This window comes from Geotrypetes seraphini, chromosome 14 (assembly GCF_902459505.1).
Source record: "Geotrypetes seraphini chromosome 14, aGeoSer1.1, whole genome shotgun sequence".
NCBI lineage: Eukaryota > Metazoa > Chordata > Amphibia > Gymnophiona > Dermophiidae > Geotrypetes > Geotrypetes seraphini.
Genome location: NC_047097.1, coordinates 41,983,718 through 42,003,160, shown reverse-complemented (window position 1 = coordinate 42,003,160; position 19,443 = coordinate 41,983,718). Strand labels below are relative to the sequence as shown.

Genomic DNA, 19,443 nt, shown 5'->3' with positions numbered 1-19,443 from the left:
TGTATTTTTACTTTGAAATGTTGTGCAAGTGTTTTATAGTATATGTGGATATTTGTATTTGATTTTTCTGTGGGTAAAAATGCAATACATGCATGTTATTTTCCTGTCCATTCAAAACATGTCCCTGAAATGACTTCTTCTAATGTGTCTAAAGTTTGGCACTGTGGAATAATATGTCTAGAGTGTTTTTATGGCCATGTTGAGGAAGGACAATTTTCAGGAAGCTGTTTAGCCACATAAAGGACTTTGAAAACTGGCCTCAAGGAACATAATTTTGTAACAGCTTGGGAGGTCAAATAGGCACCCATTTTGAGTTTATTTTATAAAGACACCTATGTGTGGGAAAAGTGATATGTTCAATTGCTCACAATTACTTCTATTAAAACCATTATATGTATTTTGCCTTTACTTTTTAATACCAAAAGCAATGCATAAAAAAATCTTTATAAAAGTTGCCCCCAATGTATCCATGGGAAAAACACTCAGTACATCAAACCGATAATTAACTGACCTCAAATAATCAGATTAAGGATGTAAAAACCAGATAATTTATTAGATCCTACACAAACAAACAAAAAAAATTAAAGCCAAAGAAACTTCAATGACCGTCTTGAATACAACAGTTATTAATAACAAAACAGAAAACAAAAGTGATATATACTCTGTGTACAGATATGGAACATTAGCCTAGATCAGTAATACTACCTTTATCATTCATTGAGAGAAATTAGCAGTGAGCTAATTTTCAGAGTCATATTCACATGTCCTCTTTGTTTTAATTTTCAGATTTAAGTTTTGGTTCTATTTAATTCTCAGCAGATTTAAAAATACCATGCTGAGAGCCCGAAGGGGGCCAAATAAAACTCCCTGAGTCACAGGTTTCATATCACTGATCTAGTCCTTGACATACACGACAAGCAATAGCAAAAGGTGACAGCCAAGAGGATCAAGACTTCAGTCTCTTCCATGTTGTCACATTAGCCAAGAATTCCATGTTATGATCTTGGAAAACGACCTTTGTCTTTGGAACTTTCAAAGAGTACAGAAGCACTAACTGTGAAAATGGAGCTTACCTGGAAGGCAACTTTCATAGAAAAGTGATTCAAAATAATTGAAAATTAATACTATTATTCAATTGTTTTGTGACACAAAACATTCAGTATTAAACAGCCTGCAAAACAGTCCAGGGGCTTAACAAAGCTATTTTTGATCGATGATCCTCTGTAGGCAGAGTTTCATGTATGAATTTTTATTGTGCACTTCAATTACTGCGTCCCTGACTAGCTCGATGAACATTTGAGGCCACAGTTTCTGCAGAGTTTCATTTTTTAAACTGATGTCAGATGCTTCTTTCACCAGATCCAGAACGTATGCATGGCAAAACTTATTCTTCTCCTTTATTTCCTGGAAAAGGAATCAACCAAGAACTTACAGTACATAAGGCAGGAATCTAATAGCAGCACATCAACCCAAGTATCTTAAAGGTGAAATGCAAACTGGAACAAAAAAGTCTTTTTTGCAAATGGAAGAAGTATCCTTATTATAAAGGTAGCCCCTTTGCAAAACTTTTTCACAAAAGTAACATTGTGCATTGAGCAATGCAAAAGGTCAGCAATTTTGTGTTTTTAAGCATTTGCCAGCTTTTTGGTATTAACATGCAAAGCAATGGCATAGGTGGGGGGGGGAGAGGGGCTGTGGGGAGATGAAAAGACCTTGGCGGTGGGATAAAAAGGGAAATATTGTGGGTAGAGGGTAGATTAGGAGGGGTGGTAAGGAGGGGGTAATGGTGAGCAGAGGGAGATAGAGAAATGCTGTTGAAGAGGAGAAGGGAACAAAAATACACGCTGTATCCAGATGAAAATAGGAAAATGTAAACAGTTTATTGCAAAAATCCAAATGTAACTAGCTGACAGTACACTATGGAAATCAATATACAGTAAAATGGTAGGACCCAACCCGGTACATAGTCTATGTTTCGGCAATACTAGCCCTTCCTCGGGAGTCCATGTGTCCTAAAAATGCAATAACTATGCAATCTGAACAACTGTGCAAAGTCCTAAGTCAAAGGTCTAATAATTTTGCATGGCTGAACAAAACAAGTGGAATCTGTATATCATCTGAGGAGGAATGAACCCTGTCCTCCTTCACAAAAATAATAATATCAGTTCCCATTATATCCCACAGAAAGTACCAGTGGTAGCATACTGCAAAGTACCTCAGCAGTAGCAAAACGTGAGCGTAAAATATGGGTGGAGTTTTGGGAGAGGGGTATATTGTCCTCCAAACTCTTCCACCCAGGTTTGGCATCCTGCCTTCCATACTATTCGTCTACTGCAACCTTGTACCCTTCATTGCTCTTTGTTTTGCATCTACCTCACAGCTTTTGCCTCAGCTTTTCAGGCCAGATGATTATTCCTCTGCCATTGGAGTACTATCAGGTAGGCTGACCAGAATGCTCTGGGCTGCTGCAACATATCTGGTTCTCCTTCCCAGCATATAATCTCTGAAGTTCCAAGCTATGACCCTTGTGTTTGCTCGAGTAGCCAGGCTTCAGATCACTCTGGAGACATAAAACTGCCACTGCCTTGGAGTACCAGGAGAAGTGTTGTAGGGGATGGGGATGGGGAAGCAGGAAAAGTCCCAGAAAGCAAGACAGTGAAAAGCAGGGAAATGCTCTAAACCTGTGGCAGAATCACAAAGTAAATGAGAGTTATGTCTTCTGGTGAAAGAACTCTCACCTGCTGAGGAGGGGTAAGGCATGAGGAGCTAAGACGCTATGGGGCTCATAATCGAAAGAGAAAAATGTCCAAAAACCGGCCTAAGTCAGCACTTGGACGAACATTTCTCAAAAACGTCCAAGTGCCGATAATAAAAACGGGTTTTGGATGTATTTCTAAACAACCTAGGCCTTCATAGGCCGCTGAACTACCAAAGCTAAATGGGGCGTTTCGGGAGGCGTGTCGAGGGCGGGAGTTGGGCAGGACGTGGGCTGATTTAGACTTAGTTGTACAGCATGTATAACCGAAAGTTATATAGCCCACAATCGACAGAACTTGGACATTGTGACTTAGACCATGTAAAACATAGTCTAAGTCACAAAAAACCATCTAAAGTCACCAGATAAGCACTGCAAACACATAAAACAGACCCCCACACACTACCCCAGTGATCCCTCCCCACCCCCATAAAAATTTTAATCACAACTTTAAAATTTAGCCTCCAGACCATCATCACCTGGCATAGGAAAGCCTAGTCGTGCTGCACAGAGGCGTCTTAAACCATCTTGGGGGTGGGTTAGGGACCCATGGAGAGGAGGACCCATGCCCATAAACCCCTGTAATCACTGCATTGATATTGAAACATGTGCACTCCCCTATACACTCCCAAAACCCTTTTGTACTGGCATATAAGTGGCTCCTGCAGCCATAAGGGCTATCGGGGTGGTAGATAAGTGGGTCTAGGGGATTCTGGAGGTGTTTTGGGGGGCTCACTATAACCTATAAGGGAGCTGTAGGGAGCAAAAGACATGGCACCCTTTTTGTGAAGTTCATAGCAGTGCCCTGTAAGGTACTCCACTATTTAGGTGGCATGTCTGGGTGTGCAGTCCATCACTTTGCAGACCTCTCCCACGTCCAACAGGGCTTGTTCTAGGCGTTTTGGACTTGGACGGAAAGTTGGACGAAAATGTGGTATATAGATGGACGATTTATTGGCTTGTATGATCAGATCAGCAGGACATATAATTAGATGATTTTCGAAACGGAAAAAAGTTGGACGTATCTTTCAAAAATGTGTCTTAAGCTCTTTTTAACTTTGGACGACTTGCGAGATGGACGTAAACGGACTTAGACGTCCCTTTCGATTATGCCCCTCTATGGGTGTGCTAAACCTCTGGAGAGAAGTTGGAAAGAGACAGGTGAGGAGAAACCTACTGGGGAGTGGAAGGAAAAAGAAGGCTAGATCAAGGGGAAGGAAAGAGCAAGGCAAGCTAAGGGGGTGAAGGGAGTGCAGCACTCAAACATCAAAAGTTAAGCTATACTCTTGAAAGAGAATAATTATTAAACATGAAGAGAAATTAAGATGAGGAGGGAAGAAAGGATAAGGAAGAGATATGATGAAAAGAAATTAGAAAAATGCGAACAAATAGGGAAATTGAGAATGTGCTGTGAGGAGAGAAAGAAAGATTTGAAAGGACTGGTTGGGGAGGAACTGTGGTGTGGATGGGCTGGGAGGAGAAAAAAAGCATAGTATGGAGAGGCTGCAGGGGGAACAGTGGAGAAAGGGTGGGGGACAGAAACTGGGTATGGGGAAAAGAATGACTGGAGGAACAAAATAGTCTATAAAATTTTGATATCTTCTTAGTATGATTTGATTTTTATATTTTCTTTTCTCTTATGCTGAATTTACCAGATTGATTATTACACTCTGTATATATATATTTTAATTGCAAGCCACATTGAACCTCACAGCTAATGTGGGATATAAAATGCTTCCCTAGCTTTTGATTGAGCCACATGAGTCTCTCTCATGTTCATGTGATCTGCCTCACTCTGTTCTTAGCATTTAAATGTGGCTGGTTGGCACACTCAGAACCCATCATTATTTTTCCCCCTATAAAGGTAGAGCAGTGCATATGGGAAATTTTACTACTGTGTTTCCCTGAAAATAAGACAGTGTATTACATTAATTTGGGGCCCAAAAAACACACTAGGTCTTATTTTTGGGGTATGTACATTATCATCTCTCCCTTCCTCTCCTTCACCTCAATTCTTCCTCTTTCCTTTCTCTCCCACACATGTGCAGCATCTTTCCTCCCCTCCCTCCCATCCCCGTGCTGCAGAACCCTTGCCCACCTTCTATCCTTCCCTCCCTCCCATTCCGCCCTTGAGCACACCTCTGCCTGCCCCTGCCATGCAGCTGAACCCCCGCTGACCCTCCATCCTTCCCTCCCTCCAAATCAGCATCGGGCCGGCAGCACTCTAAAAAGGCTTCTTTGGCCTTATCCACCAGTGAATTCCCTCTGCCGCATTACTGATGATGTCTGTTTAGAGTGCTGCCAGCACGACACTGATTTGGAGGGAGGTACCGGTATGTAGGGCTCACTCGCGGTCAGCGATTCGGATGGGAGGAAAGGATAGCTGTGCGGTGGCAGGGGGAAGTGCTGCCTGCGAATCCTGACTAGGGCTTATTTTCAGGCTAGGTCTTATTTTCAGGGAAACACGGTACTTCGTTCATGTAACAGACAAGAACATATGACTACATACTCATGGAAAACTCTGTTGCTTTATATGAAAGCAATCATAGGTCTCTGAAAAGATTTTTCATGTTTACAGTGGTCTGAGCTGTCATTTGGTTTTTGAACCTGTACAATATGTGCTTCTATATCCTGCTTAGTTCGTTTACCTCCAATCTTTCTGTCTGTAAGTCTTTTATGGTGTAGTTCAGTATAGCCCGGTTTGCACGTTCTCCTCCAACCCGTCTGCTATCATTGCTTTCTTCGGTTGTTACCCCAGACTTTTTTGCTTTACCTTCTAAAAATGGATTGAAATTCTTCTTCCTGTACAAAGAGAAAAAGGATTAAAAAGATTTACAGAGAAGATAATTCCTGAGTTTAATAAAGTGCTGATTTTTTGCACTGATTGTACTTAGATTCTGGTGGGGCTGTGTGTTCATCACATGAATTTCTTGGTTTATTGAATGGTACTAGTTCTCTCTTTACAGAACTGGGACACAAACTTCCTTTTCCAAAATTAGACATTTGGGTTTTTTTTTTTTCTAAATGCCATAGTTCACTATCATTCTTGGGGCAGCTACTTCACAAATAGTAATGAAATAAAGGCGGTCAATATTCAAAGTGATTTACCTGGTCAGGAAAGGCTGCACTGACTATTCAGCGGCACTTAACCGGGACGGAGAAATACTTTGAGTACCTGTATGTAAACCACTTCAAATAAAAGCGGTATTTAAGAAATGTAAATAAATACTATAAATATCCCCTCTAACTACCTAAGTTGAAACCGGTTATGTTGTGGACAAGTCCAGTTATGGAGTCAACACAACCGCAAAATCTAATTTACCCTAATCAGAATTTTTGAAATGCACTTATCCAGTATGGGTTCAAGGTGATTTACAAGACAAGAGGTCCTTGCAGGGACATGGGGATGTTACATTGCATCACAAAAGATACTGTACAGAGAGTGCAGGACAGATTTGCTGCTTTGGGGCTAGACAGGCCAAGGGATGAGGAGATACAATGTCATAAAGAAGACTGAGTACAGTCGCAGGGAGCAGTCCATTACAGGTTTACCATTATATTAAGGAACAAGCAAAAGAGCAAAATAACAAGGATAGTTGTTGGTGCCAAGCTCGGAGAGAAGGCAGAGTTACTGTGCAGTGAGGAATTTCTCAAATAAGAACAGACAACTGGACAATTCAAACTGCAGAAAACACAGTCTTATCTTTGTCCAGTTTCACTTATCTGGTTGAGTGTTGAATACTGGCCTATACTGGATAAGAGCTAGCTGCCCACACATAGTTGGATATTCAATGCCGGTACCCAGACGTGGTCCAGCATTGAATATCCAATCATAAAGCCAGTGGCAGCTAAAAAAAGCACACACTGCTGCCAGCTGAATATTTACCCTTAAATTACCTAGCTGTGCTATCCCCTTCCTCCTATAACATGCTGCAACCATCATAATAATCACCGATCTCTCTCTCCACCACTATGGACAGTACAACCACCCCTATATTACTCCTGGATATGAATATTAATGAAACTATTCTTAATTATGTATTTTAAAATATTTAAATATGAAGTATGAAGTATGTTAGCCTCTGGGTAACAGTCTTGTAGCAATAAATATGTTATCAACTAACTATTTCTTCTGTTACTCGCCCTGAGCTTTCTGAGAGGGCGGGAAATAAATCAAAATAAATAAAGCATGGTAAAATACAAAAGGTCCAATATATAAAGCAGCTGTTTAGAGAATACAGTTTACTTATCCATATAATTTGAAAACTTACACAGGTAGTATAAGGCCATTTAGGACATATTTATCAAAGTGGGCTACTGTTAAGTCATGTTAATTTACCGCTAGCTCTTACTATTTTAGAACAGGTAACAACAAAATTGGTGGAGAACAAAACCTCAAGGAAAATATAAAGAAAAATGTAGTAAGGAAAAAAAGAGCAACAGAGTCCAAGAGATGTAAAGAGGCTAATTTTCAAAAAAAGAAAAATGTCCAAAAAGTGGCATAAAGGGACAGATGGACATTTTTCTCAACCATACCCTTCTAATTCATTATTTTCAAAACCCACGTTCTAGATCAGGGGTCTCAAAGTCCCTCCTTGAGGACCGCAATCCAGTCGAGTTTTCAGGATTTCCCCAATGAATATGCATGAGATCTATGTGCATGCACTGCTTTCAATGCATATTCATTGGGGAAATCCTGAAAACCCGACTGGATTGCGGCCCTCGAGGAGGGACTTTGAGATCCCTATTCTAGATGGATTTCTGTGCATCTAAATCTCAAGGGGGCATGTTAGAGGTGTGGCCTGGGTGGGCTTATGATTTGGAATAGAGAATGACACATTTTTCCCCGTTCCCACAGGAACTCAATTTTCCCATCCCTGCAAGTTTTGCCGTCATCCCTGTCCCATTTCTGTAAGCACTGCCTTAACTGCACAAGCCTCGAACACTTATGATTTTAAAGTGTTTGAGGCTTGAGCAGATGAGAACAGAGCTTGCAGAATAGGGCAGGGACAGGAAAAGAACTCGCCAGGATGGGACGGGAAAATGAGTTCCTGCGGGGACGGGGAGAAATTTATCCCTGTGTCATTCTCTAATCCAAATCATAAACCCACCCAGACATGTTTTGTGTAATAATCAAACATTTTAAAATATATCCAAGGCACAATTTGGACATTTGGAGCTAGACCTGTTTTAACAATGAATAAGTGCCAAAAAGGTGCCCAAACTGATCAGATGACCAATGGATGAATGCAAGCATGAACCCCAACACTCCTCCAGTTGCCAATAACCCTCCCCCCCATCTCCCAAAGATGTGAATGGAACAGTACATACCAACATGTATGACAGCTTCAGATATTATAGTCAGTCCTATTAAAGCAGGTTCTTGGAGTAGCTTAGTGGGCGGTGTAGTGAACAGTAGAGTTGGAATTCAGGCGCATACCCCACTCTAACTACTACACTCATGGTGGAATATGTGAGCCTTCCACAACCCACCCAAATCTTACAGTATCAATATGTAGGTGACAGCTGTGGTGTACAGTTAAGTCCAATAAGTAGGTTTTGGGTGGGTTTTGGAGGGCTCACCATCAATGCCCCCTCTAAGAATTAACTGAGTGCATGCAAATTTTTTTTCATGTGAGCAACAAGTTCTAAAAACCAACAATTTTCCAGATTTGCAAGTATTTTTGTGAGTGATCATGTAAAATCTGTGAGTGACGCTCCTTGAATGTATAAGCGATTACTCACAGAGAGAACATACAGTAGCTTACCATATAATATAAGGGGGTTATGGTGATGTGTACCTGGGACTTTTATGTGCCCCTTAGGATGCTCCACTGCTCTCCTGGGATGTCTGTGTGGCCAGGCTACTAAAAATGCTGGCCCCTCCTACATCCCAATGGCTTGTTTTGTGCAAATTTCTTTTGGACTTTTTTTCCCTAAAATGGTTCAAAAAGATAGATGCACTAAACACAAACACATTTGAGAAATGGCCATTTTTGAAACAAAAAGATGGACATTATGTTGGTTTGAAAATTGTCATAGCTGCTATTGAATTTTTGTGTGTGTTCCACAAAACGTGCAAATTCGGATTCAGACATCATATCAGTATGCCACTTCCATTTATTTGTCAGAACCCAAAAGATGGACAGTCCATACTGTTATTAATACATAAAACAAGACTCATCAAAACATGATTTATGCTTTGTTAGCTGATAACATATATTTCATTTTAGCACAGGTCACATTTTATGCAATAAGACTTAGGGCTCCTTTTACGAAGGTGCACTAGCGGTTTTATCGCACGCACTGGATTAGCGCGCTAGCTGAAAATCTGCCACCTGCTCAAAAGGAGGAGGTAGCGGCTAGCACGCGGGGCAATTTAGCGCGCGTTAAGCCCCTAGCGCACCTTCATAAAAGGAGCCTTTAGTTACTAATAATTGTGTTAACAGTAAAATAACATATCTTAACGGTAGCCCTCATTGAAAACTTTTCCCCTTAAATTTCTAAAAGGCCCAGTATTATCCCTATAAAATGGGGCCATGTTAGAGACTGGGTGAGAGCTGCTCTAAAATTTATCTGAATAGTGGCAATAATCAATTGCTAACCAAATAAGTTATAGGTTTAGTTTAGGCTGCATTATTTGTATGTTCAAGAAACAATCCTCCGCAATCGTATTCAGAAGGAAACATCAGCATGGTTGACCAAGAAAACTGAAGTTCACATCGTAATATGTGACTTTTTAGCATGCTGTATTTTCATATGACTGTTTTTTCAGATCTAGGAGACATTGTTATATGTGATGCAAGAGTACACCTTTTGCAGAAAAGACTTTAGACTCCTGATGCGAGCTCTAAAGCTGAAACACTGCTCATGTTGAGTCAATATACTGTAGTTTTGAAGTAATACCAGTGGTTGCTGTGTTTTTCCATCAATGCTGTTGGTATTTGCTTCTACTCATATAGTCAACAGTGCTACCTATAAGAATAGCAGTTAAATGCTGGTATTACTGTTTAACAAGCTGGTAATCATACTGGCTAAATAGTGACTGAAAAAGAACAATGCAGAAATAAAATGAACTGATAAAAAAGAAAACAGATTAGTGAAATCATGTTAACCTTATCTCATTTTTATTACAAATGTTTCTACCTCTTCACACTTGTAAGTAAACATTTTACCTGGATTCCCCAAGTAGAGAAAGGAGTCGAAACTGTGGTAAATCAGAGGATGCTACATATGACAGAATTCCAAACAGCTTTTCAGCCATAACTAAATCATTTGATGTGATCTGTAACAGAGTGCAGGAAAATTGAGTTTGAACAATTGCATTTAAGACAATTTTCTCAATATAAATACAGTGGAACCTTGGTTTGCAAGCATAATTTGTTCCAGAAGCATGCTCATAAACCAAAGTGCTCGTATATCAAAGTGAGCTTCCCCATAAAAAATAAGGGAAACTCACATGATTCATTCCACATCCCAAAAAGACCCCCCCCCCCTTCAAAGCCACTGGCACGCTTCCACCCCACCACATCCTAAAAAGACACCCCCCACCCTTGAGGCCACTAGCATGCTTCCAACCCACCCTCTCCCACTGAGCTCTACTGGGCCTTGAGCATCTACGCATGCTCAAGGCCTTCTGGCTCCCGCTCTCTCTGAGATTCTAATGAGATTAGAATCTCAGAGAGAGTGGGAGCCAGTAGGCCTTGACCATGTGCAGATGCTCAAGGCTCAGCAAAGATCAGTGGCAGGCTTTTTAGGCACTGGCACATCCTGTGGGTTGGTGCTGTGTGCCAGTGCTGGTTAAGAGTTTGGGCGGGCAGGTGGATGAGTGGGGGGCGATGACGGTTCTTGGGAGTGGGGGCTCGCAGATCAAGTCAACGATCGGTTTGCAAGGCAAGATTTGCAAGAATGTTTTGCTCGTCTTGCAAAACACTTGCAAACCGCGTTACTCATAAACCGAGGTTTGACTGTATGTCTTGAATCTCAAGGCTGATACAGAAAGACAGAGAAATATTTATCATCATTTTGTGTGCCACAGGCTTGATAATAAAGAACTGACCTCGTTGTACTACATTTGCATGGCAATATTGGAGACTGCTAAAAAGATCTCTTTGGCACAATGCAAGTACTATGGCAAGAGTTAGCAGTAAATTGGAGACTGAGATCATACTCCACATATCCTGGCTTAGGAGTGAGATTCCTTCCTGTCATAGTACTGTATGTGCATAAATAACCCATTTAGAGAAATTGCATCCCCCATCCCTTCGATATTCAGTGGAAGGATTCAGTGGAAGAATCTCAGCTAACCAACATTCAATTAACTGGCACTCTCAATCAACCAACAAAAAAATAGACAAAAAAAAAGATCTCCCATACTCCTAAGATAATGTCCAAAGTGGTGTTCCTTATCCAATAACCTCACCTCCCTCCAGCCCTAGAGGCATCAGCAGCATTCACAAATCTCCCTCTCTCTAGTTCTTGAAGCTTTGCAGCAGCTATCAATCTCCCTCCCTCCATTCCCAAAGCAGCAGAGCTGTTTCTGACAACCCTCTCTCCCTCCGTCACTCAATGATGTAACATGCATCTGGGGAGGGGCCTAAGGCTCCTATAGGAGGAGCCTTAAACAACCTGGGCCAATCAGAGCATCAGGCCTCTCCCCCATGCATCCCAGGATGTACCAGGAAGGGGAAGGCCATCCATTTTGAAGAGGCGGGCCTGCTAGTCATTGGGAGTAGGCATCCCTCCGGCCAGCCATCTAAGTAAGGTAAGGGGGAGAGGGTGGAGGTCATCGGAGGCACGGTGGGGTTATGTGGTGGCAGGAGAGAGTAGGCATCTCTCCCACTGCCGGGGAGTGGTCCTGCTTGGTGGCAGGAGAGAGGGGGTGGAGGGAGGGACACTCCCCAGACTCCCCATTCCCAGTGCCCTCCCTCCATCCCCATACCTTTAACGGAGTCGGAGGGTTGCTCAATCTCTCCTGCTCCAATGCCTCCCACAATGAGTCTGAAGCCTTAAGTCCAGCCCTGGTGCATCATATGATGCACGGGGTGGTGCCTAAGGCCCCGATTGGCTCAGGCTCAGGGCCTGAGCCAATCACCCCGTGCATCACATGGAAAAGGAGATTATCGCTGAAAAATAGCTGGAAAGCGATGACCACAAATGCTCGCAGTCTAAGCAACAAAGTTCATGATCTGCAAGCCCTGATGTTAGAGGCAGATCTAGATATTGTTGCTATCACAGAGACATGGTTCAGTGAATCACATGGATGGGATGCAAACATACCGGGATATAATCTTTTTAGGAAGGACAGAGATGATCATAAAGGTGGAGGAGTAGCTCTCTATGTAAAGATCAATATCCAAGCGACCGAAATGCAAGGGACCTGGGGAGAGGAAGAAGCGATATGGATTGCTCTGAAAAGAGAAGATGGAACTTCTATCTATGTGGGTGTAGTCTACAGACCTCCGAATCAATCGCAGCAAATTGATAAGGATCTGATTGTGGATATCCAAAAGTTTGGAAGGAAAGAGGAGGTTCTGCTGTTGGGAGATTTCAACCTGCCGGATGCGGACTGCAATGTTCCATCTGCGGAATCGGAAAGAAGTAGGGAAATTGTGAATGCCTTTCAAGAGGCTCTGCTCAGACAAATGGTGACGGAACCCACAAGGGAAAAAGCGATACTGGATCTGGTCCTCACAAATGGAGAGAGAGTATCTCTAATGTTCGGGTGGGTGCTCACCTGGGAAGTAGCGATCATCAAACGGTTTGGTTTGATATAACGGCTAAAGTGGAGAGCGGCCGCACGATACTTAAAGTCCTAGATTTCAAATGTACGGACTTTAATGCAATGGGAAAGTACCTGAAGAAAGAGCTGTTAGGATGGGAGGACATAAGAGAAGTGGAAAGACAGTGGTCTAAGCTGAAAGGAGCGATAAAAATGGCTACAGACCTTTATGTGAAGAAAATCAATAAAAACAAGAGAAAAAGGAAGCTGATATGGTTCTCCAACCTAGTGGCTGATAAAATAAAAGCGAAAGAGTTGGCGTTCATGAAATATAAAAAAACCCAAGAAGAGGAGAGCAGAAAGGACTACAGGGTGAAACTGAAAGAAGCCAAGAGAGAGATACGTTTGGCGAAGGCACAGGTGGAAGAACAAATGGCTAAAAATGTAAAAAAGGGAGATCAAAATTTTTTCTGATATATTAGTGAAAGGAGGAAGATAAAAAATGGAATTGCTAGGCTAAAAGATGCTGGGAACAAATATGTGGAGAGTGATGAGGAGAAAGCAAATGTGCTAAACAAATACTTCTGTTCTGTGTTCACAGAAGAAAATCCTGGAGAAGGACCGAGATTGTTTGGCAAAGTTACATGAGAAAATGGAGTAGATTCTGCGCCGTTCATGGAGGAGGGTGTTTATGAGCAACTTGAAAAACTGAAGGTGGACAAAGCGATGGGACCAGACGGGATCCATCCCAGGATACTTAGGGAGCTCAGAGAGGTTCTGGCGAGTCCTATTAAAGACTTGTTCAACAAATCTCTGGAGACGGGAGTGATTCCTGGGAATTGGAGGAGAGCAGATGTGGTCCCTATTCATAAAAGTGGTCACAGGGATGAAGCAGGAAACTACAGGCCGATGAGCCTCACTTCAGTTGTTGGAAAAATAATGGAAGTGTTGCTGAAAGAAAAGATAGTTTACTTCCTTGAATCTAATGGGTTACAGGATCCGAGGCAACATGGCTTTACAAAAGGTAAATCGTGCCAAACAAACCTGATTGAATTTTTTGATTGGGTGACCAGAGGACATATGCTAGATGTAATTTACTTGGATTTCAGCAAAGCCTTTGATACAGTTCCTCATAGGAGGCTGTTGAACAAACTTGAAGGGCTGAAGTTAGGACACAAAGTGGTGAACTGGGTCAGAAACTGGCTGTTGGACAGACGCCAGAGGGTGGTGGTTAATGGAAGTTGCTCGAAGGAAGGAAAGGTGACTAGTGGAGTCCCTCAGGGTTCGGTGCTGGGGCAAATCCTGTTCAATATGTTTGTGAGTGACATTGCTGAAGGGTTAGAAGGAAAAGTGTGCCTTTTTGCAGATGATACCAAGATTTGTAACAGAGTAGACACTGAAGAGGGAGTGGAAAATATGAAAAAGGATCTGCAAAAGTTAGAGGAATGGTCTAATGCCTGGCAACTAAAATTCAATGCAAAGAAATGCAGAGTAATGCATTTGGGGATTAATAATAAGAAGGAACCGTATATGCTGGGAGGAGAGAAGCTGATATGCACGGACGGGGAGAGGGACCTTGGGGTTATAGTGTCCGAAGATCTAAAGGCGAAAAAAGTTCAAGTTCAAATTTATTTGATGAATCGCCTATTAATAACATTCTAAGCGTTGAACAATATTAAAATAAAGTAAAAGGAAACAAACAAATTTTTAAAACAACTTTAAAACAATTTTAAGACAACAAATATTATTAAGAGACAAGTAAAAAGTCAAGGTGCTAGAGAATTTCTTTTTACATGTGACTTAGTGACAAACATGATACAAAAGGGAAAAGGGAAAAGTTACAATATTTTAAGCAAGAAAAAAACATAAAAGGATAAAAAACATAGGGAAGGGGGAAGTAATTTAAAAAGAGATACACAGTGTGACAAGACAGTGGCTGCTGCCAGAAGGATGCTGGGCTGTATAAAGAGAGGCGTAGTCAGTAGAAGGAAGAAGGTGTTGATGCCCCTGTACAGGTCATTGGTGAGGCCCCACTTGGAGTATTGTGTTTTGGAGACCGTATCTGGCGAAAGACGTAAGAAGACTTAAGGCGGTCCAGAGGAGGGCGACGAAAATGATAGGAGGCTTGTGCCAGAAGACGTATGAGGAGAGACTGGAAGCCCTGAATATGTATACCCTAGAGGAAAGGAGAGACAGGGGAGATATGATTCAGACGTTCAAATACTTGAAGGGTATTAATGTAGAACAAAATCTTTTCCAGAGAAAGGAAAATGGTAAAACCAGAGGACATAATTTGAGGTTGAGGGGTGGTAGATTCAGGGGCAATGTTAGAAAATTCTACTTTACGGAGAGGGTAGTGGATGCCTGGAATGCGCTCCCGAGAGAGGTGGTGGAGAGTAAAACTGTGACTGAGTTCAAAGAAGCGTGGGATGAACACAGAAGATTTAGAATCAGAAAATAATATTAAATATTGAACTAGGCCAGTTACTGGCAGACTTGCACGGTCTGGGTCTGTGTCTGTGTATGGCCGTTTGGTGGAGGATGGGCAGGGGAGGGCTTCAATGGCTGGGAGGGTGTAGATGGGCTGGAATAAGTCTTAACAGAGATTTCGGCAGTTGGAACCCAAGCACAGTACCGGGTAAAGCTTTGGATTCTTGCCCAGAAATAGCTAAGAAGAAAAAAAAAAAAAAAATTTAAATTGAATCAGGTTGGGCAGACTGGATGGACCATTCAGGTCTTTATCTGCCGTCATCTACTATGTTACTATGTTACTATGATGCACCGGGGCAGGGCCTAAGACCTCAGACTCATTGCGGGAGGCATTAGAGCAGGAGCGATTGAGCATCCCTCCTGCTCCGTTAAAGGTATGGGGAAGGGGGTGGGAGGAAAGAGTTGGCCTCCCTCCTGCTATTTGTTTTTGGGTGGGTGGGGAGGCATTAGAGCAGGAAGGATTGAGCCCCTTTCCTGCTCCATTAAAGCTACGTGGCAGGAGAGAGTGGGGATGGGGCACTTGTCGGGAGAGGGAGGGGGGGGGTTAATTTTTTTTTTTAATCGGGCTGATATTAATATCTGCTTGATTAAAAAAAAAAATTAAAAATCCGGCAGAAGCCCTGACAACATGGGCAGGAGGCTGCTTCTCCTGTCACTGCTGTCAGGGCTCTAGTGATCCATGCAGTTGGTTGGGGGCGTGTTAACGATTGTCCCCATTTGCATGCAGGCCTTTTGTGAACTGGTCGGTCTACATGCAATCAAGCATGGATCGGACACGGAATCTGGGGTTAGTGAATCTAGCCCTTAGTGAGCACGTTAAAGGCCCCCAAGTTCCATAACAAAGTGACAAGTACATAAAAGGCAGATTCCCAGCTGGAAGCCAAAAAGAGCCTCTGAAGTTGTCATTAGAAGATCATAGCTGATGAAAAAGCAAGGGGATTAGTATATCAAAGCGCTACTCACATGGCCTGATATGCAATAACTAATATTTTGAATTTAATTCTATAAGTCATTGGAAGCCAACAGTATTTCTAAACTAACAGAGTTACTTGGTCACTATAGCATGTATAATGGAGGAGCAAGATGGTAATGTTTTGTGCTAACTGTTGTGTTGAATATCAGTGCTGTCTGGGTAAACTTAAACCACATCCCTGGCACAAGCTAGCAGGACAAATTTTAAGCAGTCTGCAGGAGAGAGGAATTTTAAAAAGCCATCATTGTCTGGGTAATTCCTAAAGTTAATTGAACAAAACTTCTCAATACTGGCTTCTTTGTTTTCGGAGTATAAAAAATATTAAGCCTTGCTTGCTTATTTCCTATCTTCTGTACATTTCAAACAGATTTTCATTTTTCTAAACACTGAATGACATTCTTGAAAAAGTTCCTTCTCAGTTTAGATACTTTAGAAACCAATCTGAAAAGCTTTTAGCACTGCCCTGCCCTAATTTTTACAATGAAAATATAAACCTGCATCTGGTTCTGTAATACTGTTGTTAAATAGATTGTTGACTAATGCTTGGATAATGAGCATCAGAGCACAGAGATGGGAAGGTTAGGTTAATAAAAAAATCTGATTCCCAAGTTGTCAAATAATATTGTGTAGAAAAGGATAACTGCTTAGGCTAGCTATGCATTTTAGTCTAAACTCAGTCTCTAAATTAAGGGAGGAATTTATGAATAAGCGGTAAGCATGTTAGTGCGCACTAACTGCTAAAGATGCCCATAGAAATATAATGGGCATCTTTAATGGTTAGCACACACTGCATGCTTAACACCTTTTCATTCATTCCCCATAAGGCTCCAATGCTAAAAAGGTTTCCGTGCCAGTAAGACTCATTAAAGCTGTCTTACTGGCACAGAAATGCTCCTTCCAATCTTCAAAAGGATTCTCCGTGACTGCTACTGATCCTCGTAGCATCCAACCAGAACTCTATGCAAATGCATCACAAGGAGCTCATTAGTATTTAAATGAGCTCTCCTTGTGATGCTCAAAAGGGCATACCCCCCTTTAACAGGGCAAAAAAATTATAAGCATTTCTGAATTTGCTGGTAGCTGTTGTGCTTGCATTCTGTGAGTGCACAATACACACACACACACACACACACCCACAGCTGCACTCATCAAATAAAAAAACTTTTAAAAATCTTTTGCAGCTGAGCTGGCAACCTCTGCTCTCCCTGCCAGCTCATCTGATCACAGTTCGGACGGAACTGTGACAGGAAGGGTTGAGGAGGGGGAGAGGAGCTGTGCCTAATGATGTGCTTTTCTGAGCAGGTGCTAGGTACAGTTCTCACCCCCTCTTTTATTGGGACTGCATATCATTTGCACGTTACTGTGCTGAGCATTACTAGATAAAAATCGGTCATACCATGGTATTTAATACCATGATGTCAGAGTTGCTTTGAGCAATCAGGGCCTAAGAGTCTTATGCTTAGACTACTTTTCAAAAGGATTTCTCTAAATGGACTTCCTTGGTTGAAAATAGTTTCCCTTATAGTGGCTAAAATTATATTCAGGCTTTCATGCATACTTTCAACTGGACTTTAATAAAAGGGGATATCTGGAGGGAAGAGGTAAGGCTGTTAATCAGGATGGGCAAAAAATGGGTGTAGAATTGATTTTCAAAACCCCATGTTCTGTTTTATACATCATAGTTGCCAGCCAAAACAGCAGATGAAAATATACCATAAATCCTCGAATATAAACTGAGATGATCTTTTTCCCCCAAAAAGGGGGTGGTGGTGAAAAAGGATGACTCGAGTATAAACCGAGATCAGAAATTTGGGTGATCCTGGTAAGCTAGTCTACAAAAACTTGAGAATATCTACTGCTTTTTTTTCTAGGCTAAGCAGCATAAAATCTGTTTTAGTTTTTTAGGATCTACCCAGGTAACTGTGACATGGATTGGCCACTGCTGGTAACATGTTGGAACGCTCCTGCTGCCACACCGGATCAGAATAAAGCATTGACGGCGGAAGCAGGTTTCGGTGCTAATGGCAAGCATGATGTCGGGGAGTGGGGCATGCATGGAGAAGGGGGTAGGCTTGTGTACATGAAGGATAGCAGTTTCTAGGTGCATCGTGTCAGAGGAGAAGCGTCGGGAGAGCTGTGAAGGTGAGAGGAAGGGTGGAGGCCCGATAAGGGGAAGGAGGAGGGTGGCGACGGTGGGGGGTTGGGGTCACGGAGGATAGCGGTTTTCAGATTCATCATGGGAGGCATGTATTTCGTGAGGAAGTGGGGGGAATCGTTGAATGGGGGACAGCTGCGCCATCGGTTGGGTAGTAGCTCAAATATAAACCGAGACCCCCATATTCGAGTACATACGGTAAGTAAACACTTTATACTGTCTATGAAAACTCCTATGCGATTTTTGAAAGGAAGCCTTCCCTTTAAAAATTTGCCATAGGGCCCAAATGTAAGTAAAGAAACATGTATCATTGAAGACCATGAGCTGTTGAAAATTGCCCTTCAAAAATTTTATGGTGTGCCGTTCAGCTAAACCTACACTCCTGCTGTTTTGGCTCACTGAACTCCATGTTGCAGCCCTACGTATCTCACCTCTAAAAACTGACATAAGTTTATTTATTAGATGCCTCTAGGACCAGATTCTATAAAGTTTACCTACAAAAATGATGATTGACATAGGCTACTGCAGTAGCATTGTCTGAGAAGACTTGAACTTTTGCAGTTTCTGCAAGGCCAGCCGAATGACTCAAAGTTCCAGCCTGTTGATTGACCACTTTCTCTAGGTGGTTGACCAATATCCCTGAATTGGATGACAGTTGCAGTGAGCTCCCCAGCCTAAAAGGCTGGCATCTGTTGTCACACTTATCCAGGAAGCTATGCAGAGGGGTATATTCCTGGCCAGCAACTAAGGGTGGAGCCACCAGTTCATACTGGCCTAGGCTTCCAGAGTCCAGGGCAGGGGTAACTGCAGAGAGTCCATTTGAGGGGACCAACACAATGATAACGCATTTTGCCCAGGGAACCACATCTAATGTGGCCACCATGGACCCTAGCACTTGGAGACAGTACCATGCTGACGGAAATGGCAGATTTTTAACTTAGGAAAGAAATAGAAGGGGGATTTGCTGGCCACACCAGAGGTAAATCTGACTGAATTTTTGGAAGATACACAGGATGTAATCCAGAGTCGGACCACCCTGGTGATAACATGTATGAGCGAGATGGATAAGATGTTGAGAAAATAAAGGCGAAAGAGTTGGCGTTCATGAAATATAAAAAAAACCCAAGAAGAGGAGAGAAGAAAGGACTACAGGGTGAAACTGAAAGAAGCCAAGAGAGAGATACGTTTGGCGAAGGCACAGGCGGAAGAACAAATGGCTAAAAATGTAAAAAATGGAGATCAAAATTTTTTCAGATATATTAGTGAAAGGAGGAAGATAAAAAATGGAATTGCTAGGCTAAAAGATGCTGGGAACAAATATGTGGAGAGTGATGAGGAGAAAGCAAATG

At 42.1% G+C, this 19,443-nt stretch overlaps 1 protein-coding gene across 10 annotated transcripts in view; it reads right to left on the bottom strand.

The window, feature by feature from the left end:
* Nucleotides 1-525: 525 nt before the first annotated feature.
* Nucleotides 526-19,443, bottom strand: part of LRRC49 (leucine rich repeat containing 49) — a 262,562-nt gene continuing 243,644 nt past the window's right edge. For all 10 annotated transcript variants that reach the window (XM_033919763.1, XM_033919761.1, XM_033919755.1 and 7 more), the window contains 3 exons: nucleotides 9,931-10,040; nucleotides 5,404-5,557; nucleotides 526-1,404 (listed from right to left, as the gene is read on the bottom strand). In XM_033919763.1, the coding sequence (XP_033775654.1) occupies nucleotides 1,201-1,404; nucleotides 5,404-5,557; nucleotides 9,931-10,040 (468 nt within the window). In that variant the 3' untranslated portion in view covers nucleotides 526-1,200. The remainder of the gene's footprint in view (nucleotides 1,405-5,403; nucleotides 5,558-9,930; nucleotides 10,041-19,443) is intronic.